General features: G+C 50.0%; 1 protein-coding gene across 5 annotated transcripts in view; it reads left to right on the forward strand.

The window, feature by feature from the left end:
* Window positions 1-13,549, forward strand: part of RILPL1 (Rab interacting lysosomal protein like 1) — a 65,358-nt gene that overhangs the window by 6,530 nt on the left and 45,279 nt on the right. For all 5 annotated transcript variants that reach the window (XM_017889859.1, XM_017889869.1, XM_017889850.1 and 2 more), the window contains exon 2: window positions 2,585-2,735. In XM_017889859.1, coding sequence (XP_017745348.1) covers window positions 2,585-2,735 — 151 coding nt within the window. The remainder of the gene's footprint in view (window positions 1-2,584; window positions 2,736-13,549) is intronic.

Below are 13,549 nucleotides of genomic sequence, written 5' to 3' on the forward strand. Positions count from 1 at the left end.
AAAAAAAAAAAAAAAAAAAAAAAAGTGGGATCTTGCTCTGTCGCCCAGGCTGGAGTGCTGTGGTACAGTCACAGCTCACGACAGCCTCAACCTCCTGGGCTCAAGTGATCCTTCCACCTCAGCCTCCCAAGTAGCTGGTACTACAGGCGTGCACTACCATGCCCAGCTAATTTTTGTATTTTTTGTAGATACGGGGCTTTGCCATGTTGCCCAGGCTGTTCTCAAACCCTTGCCTAAATCAGTGCTCCCATCTCAGCCTCCTAAATTACAGGGATTATAGGTATGAGCCACCGTGCCATGTCTGAGATCCTTAATCAGCTCTGCACAGTCCCTTTTGCCACATAAGTTAACATATTCTCAGGGATTAGGACTTGGATGACTTTAGGAGCCGTTATTCGGCCTGCCCCAGCCAGTTACACTTGACTAATATTCTCAGCCCTGTGTGAGCCCAGCCTGTGCCAGTTGGGAACAGAGAGGAACAGAGCTGGATGAGCCTCTTTCTGCTTCCAGGCCCCACCTGCTTGTGGGAGGTCAACATGCCCTCTCCATCCCTTCACCACCACTTCCACCCCGGCCCTGCCCTTCACCTCCCCTGGTGACCTTGTGCCCTCTGTGCAAATACTAGGCTCTTACTCCTCTCTTCCCCAGTGCAGCAGGCTTGTGACAAAGGAGATGGGTCTGAGAACTTATTTAGAAGATGGACAGAGGCCATGCCTAGCATCCGGCCACCTGGCCACTTGTGATGGATTGTAGGGATGGGACAGAGATCAGCATACACATTGTTAGTGCTTTCTGGGTGCCGGGCATGTTCCAGGCACTTTACTTATAGTAACCATTTAATCCTCACACCCACCCTTCCCAGCAGATACTACACTAGTTTCCCTATTTCTGGGGCACCAGAAGGTTGAATAACTCGCCAAGGTCAGCTAGTAAGCAGCAGAAACAGGATTCAAACTTGGGTCAGCAGGCTCCAGTGAACCACTATTTTATTTTATTTTTTATTTATTTTATTTTATTATTTTATTTTTATTTTATTTTTTGACATGGAGTCTCACTGTGTGCCCTAGGCTGGAGTGCTTGATCTCGGCTTACTGCAGCCTCTGCCTCCCAGGTTCAAGCATTTCTCCTGGCTCAGCTTCCCGAGTAGCTGGGATTACAGGTGCCCACCACCACGCCCAGCTAATATTTGTATTTTTAGTAGAGACGGGGTTTTGCCATGTTGGCCAGGCTGGTCACAGACTCCTCATCTCAAGTGATCTGCCTACCTTGGCCTCCCGAAGTGCTGGGATTCCAGGTGTGAGCCACCGTGCCCAGCCACTGTCAATTTTAGAACATTTTCATCACCCCCCAAAAGAAAATCCATACCCGTTCACAGACATTCCCCGTCTCCCCTCTAGCACTCTGGCTCTAGACAACCTCCAGTCTGCTTCCTATGTCTATGGATTTGCCGATATTAGACATTTTCTAAAACTGATCATATAACATGTGACCTTTTGTGTCTGGCTTCTTTCCACAATGTTTTCAGGGTCCACCTATGTTGCAGCATATGTCAGACTTTCGTTCCTTTTCATGGCCAAATAATGTTCCATTGTTTGGATGTGCCACGTTTATTTACCCGTTCATCAGTTGATGGACACTGGGGTTGTTTCTGCCTTTTGGCTACTAGCAGTAATGCTGTGAGGAACATTCACCTGCATGCGTTTTCATGTGGACGTTGTGTTCGTTTTCATGTGGACATTGTGTTCATACCTCTTGAGCCGATCCAAGGACTGGAATCTCTGGGTCCTACGGTAACTCTGTGTTAATGTTTTACAGAACTGCCAGAGTGTTTTCCAAAACGTCCGCACCATTTTCCATTCCCACCAGCAGTGTAGGAGGGTTCCAGTTTCTTCCTATCCTTGTCAGCACTTGTTATTGGCTATTTCTTTGACTACAGCCACCCACAAAATAACTTTAATAGACCGATTTTATTTATCCTCACATTCACTTTGTGAGCCTTTGTTCTGGTTCCCCCACTGAGGGAAACTGAGGCTCAGGGTGGTCACGTCAGTGGTTGAAGACCCCATGGAGAGATACCTGGATCAGACACCTAAGGAACGCTGGGGCTGGGGCCCCTGTCTGCCTCGGCATCCCCAGGATTCTCAAGGCCTCTGGGTCTCCTGGAGAGAGATTTGTCCCAACTGTCTGTCAAGAGACCGAGGGTGTGCCCCCAGAGGGTCTCTTAGACCCTCATTAGAGGGTGGAATGTTAGAACCCCCCACTCCTGGGGCAGCTCTGTCTGCTCTGAAGAGAGCTCCAAGATGCGGCACCAGCTTTGTGGTTGTCCTTGGGGCAGTTCTCACTGGGCCAGGTCCTAACAGCATAAACACAGGCATCTGCCCCAAAGAAGGTATCTTCTGTTTCTTGCAGAGGTGCCATATGAGGCTCGTGGTGGCCTTGCTGGCCCAGCTGCCTGATGCCCACTTCTCACGAGGAAGGGGACAGCCTGAAGTCCCGGCAACCCTAGCTGCCCCTGAGGGTCGGGGTGGGTAGAGCCTCCGCCCTGGGCGGGCAGTGACCCCACGCTGTCCCCTCGCCATGGCAGGAGCTGGAGTTGGTGGAGGATGTGTGGCGAGGGGAGGCGCAGGACCTCCTCTCCCAGATCGCCCAGCTGCAGGAGGAGAACAAGCAGCTCATGACCAACCTCTCCCACAAGGATGTCAACTTCTCAGAGGAGGAGTTCCAGAAGCATGAAGGTAAGCGGGGGCCGGCGCCAATGCAAGGGGGCCGGCCGTTCCTTTTCTCATCGCCCACATCAGCGATGGTCGCCACCGCCCCTGGACGTTGATGCGGTGCTGGCTGATTCCCAAAGCCCTTTGCCTTCTGTGTCATATTGATTCACACCATAACCCTGCCAGAGAGACATACTGTAGCCTCAGTTTACAGATGGTAACACAGAGGTCCTTTCAACAAACTGTCACAGGTTCCCCTCTGTTTGTCAGGCTCCTCTCTTGGCCCTGGGATACGTGTTAAACCTGCCCTTGGGAAGCTTGTGTGCTGTGCAGAGGAGAAAGGGGCTTAACATGTAAACACACAGATGCCATATGTCCAGGGGGCCGCCGTGCTCTGGGAGAGCTGCAGCGGGGCATGTGATAGAGTGACTTGGTAGGGATCTTTGGATACAGCTGTAAGGGAAGGCCTCTGAGGAGGTCCCATTTGAACCCTCATGAAGTAACAGAGTGAGCCACACAAATACCTGCGCGTGTTGGGTCGGGGTTGCAGGGGCAGTCGTGCAAAGGCCCTGGGACATGAGCATTTGAGGGAAACCAAGAAGGCTAGTGTAGGCCAGGCGTGGTGGCTCACACCTGTGATCCCAGCACTTTGGGAGGCTGAAGCAGGAAGATCACTTGGGGCCAGGAGTTCAAGACCAGCCTGGGCAACATAGACCCCATCTCTACTAAAAAATTTTTTTAAAAAATTAGCCAGGTGCAGTGGTGCACACCTGTAGTCTGAGCTACTTGAAGGCTGAGACAGAAGGATCACTTGAGCCCAGGAGGTTGAGGCCGCAGTGAGCTGAGATCATACCACTGCATTCCAGCCTGAGCGACAGTAAGATGAAAAAAAGAAGGCTAGGGTATCAGAAGATGATTGAGGCCTCGGGAGATTGGAGATGAGGTCACAGGGGTCAGGTCATATAGCTCCGTAGAGGCTAAAGTTTGGATTTTATTCTAACTATGCTGGGAAGAGATTGCAGGCTCTTATCACAGGCACACACTTACCAGTGAGCAGCCCGGGATGCCATCCCAGACCTGAATGGCGCTGGAGTCCCCGAACTGTCACTCATCCAATAAGCACTTGTCTAGAACCTTCATACAGGGCCTCTTCTGGTGCTGGGAAAAGGACAGACGGGCCACAAGATTCGGGCCAGGCGGGACTGTGGGCAGTACCTGTTCTGCTCAGCCCTGCAGCTTCCTGCCCGCTAAAGCAGGGCTGCCTCCTGCAGCTCACCCCAAGGAATCTCAGAGTCATCACTTCTGAGAAACTCCTTGGCTCCCCACATGAGCCTCCTCCTCATGTTTGATGGGATGGGGATGGACCTTGGGTGGGTGCCCAACTTCAGAATGTGTGGTGACCACTCTGCAGAATCAAATATGGCACTGAAGGCCAGGCGCGGTGGCTCACGCCTGTAATCCCAGCACTTTGGGAGGCCGAGGCAGGTGGATCATTTGAGGTCAGGAGTTTGAGGCCTGGCCAACGTGATGAAACCCCATCTCTACTAAAAATACAAAAATTAGCCAGGCGTGGTGGTGTGTGCCTGTAGTCCCAGCTACTCGGGAGGCTGAGGGAGGTGATTTCGCTTGAACCCGGGAGGTGGAGGTTGCAGTGAGCTGAGATTGCACCACTGCACTCCAGCCTGGGCGATAGAGCAAGACTCTGTTTCAAAAAAAAAAGTGTGTGTGTGTGTATATATATATATATATATAAATGTATATATAAAAGCATATATGGCACTGCAAAGGACTGTGGGAACCAAGGAAAAATGAAAAGTTTTATTCAGGTCTGGATTCTCTTTTCCTTGGATTTCTTTTGTTGAGATGTGATTAGTAACAATGAAAACAAAAGTTCTCATGATTCTAAGCACTGTCTCTGGAGCCAGGCGGCTCAGGTTTGAGTCCTGACCCTGAAACCTCCCTGCTATGTGACTTTGATCAAGTCACATGACCTTCATGTGCCTAAGTTGCCCCCATGTAAAAATGGGAAAAATGACCATACCTCCCTCGGAAGCTTGTCATTAGGGTAAAATCAGTGAATCTGTATAGACCCCTTAGAATCTTACCTGGTACACTCAGCAAGTATTAGCTATTATTACTATGGGTTATCGTTATCCAGTCCAACCTACTGATTGAACAGATGAGAAAAGTTTAGACTGAGAGAGGGAGAGTGATTTGTTCAAGGTCACACAGCAAGTTAGTGGCAGAGTCAGAAGTGGAACCCAGATCGGCTGAAATCAGCTCCCTGAAGGAAGGCTTATGTCTCTCTAGGACCCTTTGACCCAGGGCTGCTGGAGACCCTGTGGTTAAGGCTGCAGGGGAGACTGAAATCACGCCCGCCGTGGATTGGTCCGCCGTGGCGTTCCACGGCCCAAGAGCTTACGATTCCAGACAGAGGCCTGCCATGCATTCCTTTGTCTTCCTTATCTCGGATGGAGTGCCCGCTCTGTGCCTGTTCTGGACTTTGCCAGGTTGGAGGCAGGGCAGGGAGGCACATGCTGGGGCTTAGGTCTCCCTGCTGCAGTGACTTGCACATTAGAAAGTTTTCTAGCAGCAAAGTAAGCCTGGGCCTGGAGGATCCCGGACACCCTATCCCAATTTCCTTCAGCCCAAGAAGGAGGACTTTTTGGTTTTGTTTTGTTTTTGAGATGGAGTCTCACTCCGTCACCCAGGCTGGAATGAAGTAGTGCAATCTTGGCTCACTGCAACCTCCACCTCCCAGGTTCAAGTGAGCCTCCTGCCTCAGCCTCCCGAGTAGCTGGGACTACAGGTGTGCACCACCATATCCATCTAATATTTCTATTTTTAATAGAGACAGGATTTCACCATGTTGGCCATACTGGCCTTGAATTTCTGACCTCAGGTGATCTGACCACCTTGGCCTCCCAAAGTGCTAGGATTACAGGCGTGAGCCACTGTGCCTGGCCTTTCCTTTTCATGTCTGAATCATATTCCGTTCTATGGCCATACTGCATGTCATTTGCCAATTCATCTGTGGATGGAACTGTGAGACGTCACCACCTTTTGGCTGTTGTGAATTATGCTGCTGTGAACATTGCGCTCAAGCTTTTGTGTGGACCTCTGTTTTCAGTTCTTTGGGGTGTATACCTAGGAGTGCAATTGCTGGGCCATAGGGAAACTATGTTAAACTTCGGACACTTCTGCAGGGAGCCCAGAGGCCTCAGGGACCCACAGGGCCTGGACCTGAGGGCTCTGAGCCGTTTCCCTGTGCATCAGTGCACACACGCTCGCAGCACCCTCCACCTGGGGAGCTTTGCTTTGCTTCCACAGCCTTCCACATCCCTGCTGGGCTTGTCATGAATCAGCCCACATGTGAGCAATCTGAGACACATTTAAATGGCATCAAGCATGGGTCCGGCTGCCAAAGGGTTAGCTCCCAAAGGGTTAGCTCAGGAGGCACATGGCAGCAGCCCTCCTGCCTGAGTGGAAAGACCGGGCAGATGCCAGGCGTGCCTTTCATGGTTATTTTTATTTTGCATGGGAAACCATGGGAACACAGCATGGACAAAGCATGTCTTCCACCTGCTAGGAGAACAGACCTGGGACAAACAAGGTCCTTGGCAGAAGGTGGAGCCCAGGAAGTGAGGGCTGAGAATGGACCGGGCAGAGGCAGGGGTAGACTGAGGACTTGGGGGTGCAGTCTCCATTTCCTGTGTAGGAGGTGAGGGGGTGCCGAGAGGAGCCAGCTCTGCATGGAACAGTATGGCCTTCCCAGCAGTTCAACTGTGGCATTGTGCTCAGAGGCACCTGGCAGGCTCCTCTACCCCCGGAAGTCTCCAGATTAAAAAGCACTTCACTCCTGGCTGTTTGTGGAAATCCAGCTTGTCAGCTGGAGGGCAGCGCACAGAAACTTGTTAGCACATGCAGAAATGAATGACAGGTATGCAAGCCATCGTGCCGGGGGATGGGGGTGTGAAGATTTGCTCATGGGTCTGGAAAAAAATCTTTGGGCTCTAAAGGAACAGCTTAGTCACCAGGGGAAGAGGAAAACTGACCACGTTGTCATTTTCTGAAGGGCATTGCAGAACAACACTGCTCAGTAAAAGAGAAGTCATTGTCATTCTTCTACTTGGCACATTCAAAAAAGTAAAAAGAGGCCGGGCACGGTGGCTCATTCCTGTAATCCCAGCACTTTGGGAGGTCGAGGCGGGTGAATCACTAGGTCAGGAGTTCGAGACTAGCCTGGCCAACAACTAGCCTGGCCAACATAGTGAAACCACGTCTCTACTTAAAAAAAAAAAAATTAGGCCGGGCGCGGTGGCTCAAGCCTGTAATCCCAGCACTTTGGGAGGCCGAGACAGGTGGATCACAAGGTCAGGAGATCGAGACCATCCTGACTAACACAGTGAAACCCCGTCTCTACTAAAAAAAAAAATACAAAAACACTAGCCGGGCGAGGTGGTGGGTGCCTGTAGTCCCAGCTACTTGGGAGGCTGAGGCAGGAGAATGGCGTAAACCCAGGAGGTGGAGCTTGCAGTGAGCTGAGATCCGGCGCTGCACTCCAGCCTGGGTGACACAGCGAGACTCCATCTCAAAAAAAAAAAAAAAAAAATTCGCTGGGCATGGTGGCTGGTGTCTGTAATCCCAGCTACTTGGGAGGCTGAGGCAAGGAGAATCGCTTGAACCTGGGAGGCAGAGGTTGCAGTGAGCCGAGATCGCGCCACTGCACTCCAGCTTGGGTGACGAGTGAAACTCTGTCTCAAAAAACAAACAAAAAAAAGAAACAGATGAAGTAATTTTTCTTTTTTTTTTTGAGATGGAGTCTCTCTCTGTCACCCAGGCTAGAGTGTAGTGGGGTGATCTCAGCTCACTGCAACCTCCGCCTCCCGGGTTCAGGTGATTCTCCTGCCTCAGCCTCCCGAGTAGCCTGGACCACAGGCATGTGCCACCACGCTCAGCTAATTTATTTATTTTTAGCAGAGATGGGGTTTCACCATGCTAGCCAGGATGGTGACCTCATGATCCGCCTGCTTCAGCCTCCCAAAGTGTTGGGATTATAGGCATGAGCCATGGTGCCTGGCCAGATGAAAGTAATTTCTATAATATATTTTATTGAACCCAATAGATCCAAAGCAGTAAGTTTCCTTGTAACGTAATCAATATAAAAATTATCATTGAGATTATCAATGAGATATTTTGCATTTTTTTATATTAAGTCTTTGAAATCTGGTAGGATACATACATGTGTATATGTGTATATATTCATATTCTATTGTGAAAAAAACATAATGTACATTTTACATAAAATTTACCATCTTACCCCGCTCTCCCTTTTTTTTTTTTTTTTTTGAGACAGGGCTCTGTCTTCAAGGCTGGAGTGCAGTGGCGCAATTATAGTTCACCATAGTCTCAACCTCCCGGGCTCAAAAGAGTCTCCCACCTCAGTCTTCTAAGTAACTGGGACGACAGGTGTGCACCACCACGCCTGGCTAATTTTTAAAATTTTTCGGTAGAGATGGGGGTCTCACTGTGTTGCCCAGGCTGGTCTGAAACTCCTGACGTCAAGCAATCCTCCTGCCTTGGAGTCCCAAAGTACTGGAATTACAGGCGTGAGCCACCACACCCGGCCCTGTCTTAGTCATTTTTAAGTGTACAGTTCAGGGGCATTAAGTACATTCACAGTGTTTCTCCAGAACTCTTGTCATCTCGCAAAACTGAAACACTGTCCCATTAAACACTAATTTCCCACTCGCCCCTGGCACCCACCATTCTACTTACTGTCTCTATGGATTTAACTACTGTAGGCGTCTCCTATAAGTGGAGTCATATCGTATTTTTCCTTTTGTGTCTGGCTTATTTCACCTAACAATGTTTTCGAGGTTTATCCATGTTGTAGCCCATGTCAGAATCTCCTTCCATTCTAAGGCTGAGTACATTCCATTGTGTGCAGGCCCTACGTTTGTTTATCCGTCAGCTGACAATGGCAATGTGTATTTTATGCTTGCAGCATATGTCCATTTGGATGGGCCCCATTTCAAGTGCTCAGTGGCTGCTGGTGGCTGCCGAATTGGACACATGGGGCTCAACCGTGCTGTCAGAAGCGTGGTGGCTCATGCCTGTCACCCCAGCACTTTGGAAGGCTGAGGCAGGTGGATCACTTGGGGCCAGGAGTTTGAGACCAGCCTGGGCAACATGGCGAAGCTCCATCTCTACAAAAAATACAAAAAGTAGCCAGGTGTGCTGGCGTGCACCTGTAATCCCAGCTTCTCGGGAGGCTGAGGCACGAGAACTGCTTGAACCCGGAACGCGGAGGTTGCAGTGAGCTGAGATTGCCACCACTGCCCTCCAGCCTGGGCAACACAGCGAGACTCTCTCAAAACAAAAACAAAAATTGCTGTGCCCTCTGTCTGGGCCTTTCTCCATATATTTGCCATATTGGCTTCTTGGGGCTGTCATAATAAATGACCACAAACTGGGTGGCTGAAAACAGTTTATTCTCGTAGTTCTGGAGGCCAGAGATTCATAGTCTCGTGTCAGCAAGGCCATACTACCTCCAGCGCCTCTCAGCAGGAGTCCTTCCTTGCCTCTGGGGGCTGCCGGCATCCTCACCTGTGGCTACACCATCCCAGTCTCTGCCTCTGCAGCCAAATGTTCTCCTCCGTGTCTATGTGTCTCATCTCCCTCTCCTTTATCTTTTGTTGTTTAATGGGGTTTTTTCCTGCAGGCTGGAGTGCAGTGGTACTATCTCAGCTCACTGCAACCTCTGCCTCCCTCATCTCCTGCTCAGGTAATCCTTCTGCCTCAGCCTCCCAAGTAGCTGGGACTACAGGCATGTGCTACATGCCCAGCTAATTTTTATACTTTTTGTAGAGACAGGGTTTCACCATGTTGCCCAGGCTTGTCTCGAGCTCCCGGGCTCAAGCGATCTGCCTGCCTTGGTCTCCCAAAGTGCTGGGATTACAGGCATGAGGCATGGTGCCCAACCTCCTTTGTCTTCTAAGGACACCAGGCATTGGATTTAGGGCCTACCCCTCATCCACCATGACTTCATCTTAACTAATTACATCTGCAAATACCCTGTTTTCAAATAAGACCTCATCCTGAGGTTCTGGGTCGCTGGGATTACGGCCTATGCCACTGCGCGCGGGTAATTTTGTATTTTTAGTAGAGACAGGGTTTCTCCATGTTGATGAGGCTGGTCTCGAACTCCTGACCTCAGGTGATCCGCCCGCCTCACCCTCCCAAAGTGCTGGGATTATAGGCGTGAGCCACCACACCCAGCTTGGTGTTTGGATCAGTGGCTCACACCTGTGATCCCAACACTTTGGGAGGCCGAGGCAGGCGGATCACGAGGTGAAGAGATCGAGACCATCCTGGCCAACCTGGTGAAACCCCATCTCTACTAAAAATACAAAAAAATTAGCTGGGCATGGTGGCAGGCACCTGTAATCCCAGCTACTCGGGAGACTGAGGCAGGAGAATCTCTTGAACCCGGGAGGCAGAGGTTTCAGTGAGCCGAGATCGCACCACTGTACTCCAGCCTGGTGACAGAGTAAGACTCTGTCTCAAAAACAAACAAACAAAAAAACAACAAAAACACACCGTAGTATATATATTACTCTTACTGTGTAAGAGTCAAATAAAACTATGCACAAGACGTGACACTCCCCTTTGCTTCATCCCCACTGTGCTGCGGGAAGGAAAACCTTCCCTTTCTATCCATCTACACACAAATTCTCTGTTTATTTTGTTTTCAAAATAAAAGAGATTGTGCTCTGAATTGTTACTTGTCCTTTTTTATAAATTAAAATTATGTATTTTAATAATAAATTTTAATTAAAATTATGTATTTTAATTTATGAAATTAAACACTTTGGGAGTCTGAAGCAGGAGGATTGCTTGAGACCAGGAATCTGAGACCAGTCTGGGCAACATAGTGAGACCCTGTCTCTACAAAAAATTTTTAAAATTAGCCAGGCATGGTGGTGCACACCTGTAGTCCCAGCCACTCAGGAGGCTAAGGTGGGAGAATCTCTTGAGCCCAAGAGGTCAAGGCTGCAGTGAGCCTCGATTACACCACTGCACTCCAGCTTGGGCAACAGAGCAACACCCTGTCTCTTAAAAAAAGGTATTTATGTATTTATTGTTTGGGTTGTCTATTTTTTTAATTGAGGTGAATTCATGTAATATACAATTAACAATTTTAAAGTGCACACAATTCACAATTCAGTAGCATGCAGTATATCATTTAATTCAGTAGCATGTAGTATATCATTTAATTTACTCACAATGGGCTGGGGGCGGTGGCTCACACCTGTAATCCCAGCAGTTTGGGAATCTGAGGCGGGTGGATCACTTGAGGTCAGGAGTTGGAGATCAGCCTGGCCAACATGGTGAAACCCCGTCTCTACTAAAAATACAAAATTAGCCAGGCGTGGTGGCACATGCCTGTAATCCCAGCTACTCCGGAGGCTGAGGCAGGAGAATTGCTTGAACCCAGGAGGCAGAGGTTGCAGTGAGCTGAGATTGCACCACTGTACACCAGCCTGGGTGACAAAGTGAGACTATTTCTCAAAAAAAAAAAATTTTTGTTTTTAAATTATCATAGTGTTGTACAACCATCACCTGTTTTGTTCCAAAACATTTTCACCACCTTCCTAAGGTGACTCTGCACCTGTCAGGTCTCTCCCCAGCCTCTTGTCTCTGCCCTCCCTCCCTGCAGGTAGAGCCGCTGGTAACCTCTAATCTGCTTTCTGCCTCTGTGGATTTGCCAGTTCTGGATGTTTCCTATCGATGGAATCAGACCGTATGCAACCTTGGGGTCTGGTCTTAGACCACACGTCATTTTCGAGGTTCATCTGTGCTGTGGCGTGTCAGAGCTGCTTTCCTCATTATGGCTGAATCGTCCTCCGCTGTGTGGACTGAGCACGTTGTGTTTAATCCATTCTCAGCGGGGGGACATTTGGGTGGCTTCCATCTTTCATCTGTTGCAAATAGTGCTGCTGTGAACTTTGTCACTTAACCGTCTGTCTCAGTGTTTTCAATCGCACATCGTGTTTCGTGGTGTCCACTGCCTGGACGGTGCCTTGCAAGTGGACGTTAGCTCACTGCCAGGTTCTCACTCCCACACGTGGCTGCCGTGGCCGGCCACGGGCGAGCTTCTCCATGATCCCCCTGCCCAAGTGTCTCTTAAAATCTAGGTCCCCAGATCCTGAATTGCTGGGTGTCTGCGATGGCTCACAACCCTTTCAGCTTTTAACAGTGTCTGTTAAGAATACTTGGCCTTCTTTTAGTTTTCCAAAGCACTCTTGTACTTTCTCTTAGCGGTGAGCAGGATAAAATGACAGCCGACACTTAAGAGACACTTAGACACTCTGGCCCTGGGCCCCTCTGTTGTGAGCACTTCACATGGGTGAACCATGCACAGGCCTCTCAAGAGCACCGAGGCCTGAGGGGAAAGCAACTAAGAGGCGAAGCCAGGATCGGAGTCAGGCGCCAGACTCCTGCCTGGGTCTCAGAGCTCCTACGGTGCCGCCCAGGAAGGTGATGAAGCTGCTGGGCTTCCACATGGACCCAGCCACCCCTCTCTCTGCATGCTCACCTCCCGCCCACCTCTCTCTCTGGAGAGCCAAGGCAGCCCCAGCAAGGAGTAAATGAGAGGTCCTGGCGCCCCAGCACAGGGCATGTCGGGACAAGTATTCAGACAGGAGGCAGGGGGTGGGGGGGTTGTGGCTTTGGCACTGACTTCTGTCTACATAGGAACTCAGCTCCCAAACACACATGTCACATACATACGCCACACACACAGACACACATATACACCCACACCCACCCACATACAGGACACACACAGACACACAGACCTCACAGTCACACCACACACACACAGACCTCACACACCACACACACACAGATGCCACCACACAGACATACACACTCACACTGCACATACCACACACACACACAGACCTCACACACCACACGCACAGACCTCACACACCACACACAGACACCACCACACAGACATACACACTCACACTGCACACACCACACAGACCTCACATACCACACACACAGACCTCACACACCCTTACATACACCACACACACAGACCTCACACACCACACACACAGACCTCACACACCACACACACACAGACCTCACACACCACACACACAGACCTCACACACCACATACACACAATCCTTATATACACCACACACACAGACCTCACACACACCACACACCCACAGACCTGACACACCACACACAGACACCACCACACAGACATACACGCTTACACTGCACACACCACACAGACCTCACACACCACACACACAGACCTCACACATATCACACACACACACACCTCACACACACACAGACCTCACACATCACACACACAGACCTCACACACCACACACACACAGACCTCACACACACACAGACCTCACACACACCACACACACAGACCTCACACATATCACACACACCCACAGACCTCACACACAGACCTCACACACCACACACACAGATGCCAGCACATGGACATACACACTCACTGCACACACCACACACACAGACTTCACACACCACATACACACAAACCTTAACATACACCACACACAGACACAGACCTCACGCACCACACACACATGCATACCGCACACAGACACCGCATAGACCTCACACTCACACCACACACAGACCTCACACACACACCACCTACAGACCTCACACTCACACCACACACATATCACACACATATACCACACACACACAGACCCCACGTTCACACACACAGACCTCACACACACACCACACACAGACCTCACATA

The sequence above is a fragment of the Rhinopithecus bieti genome, unplaced genomic scaffold (genome assembly GCF_001698545.2).
Source record: "Rhinopithecus bieti isolate Rb0 unplaced genomic scaffold, ASM169854v2 scaffold_574, whole genome shotgun sequence".
Taxonomy (NCBI): Eukaryota; Metazoa; Chordata; class Mammalia; order Primates; family Cercopithecidae; genus Rhinopithecus; species Rhinopithecus bieti.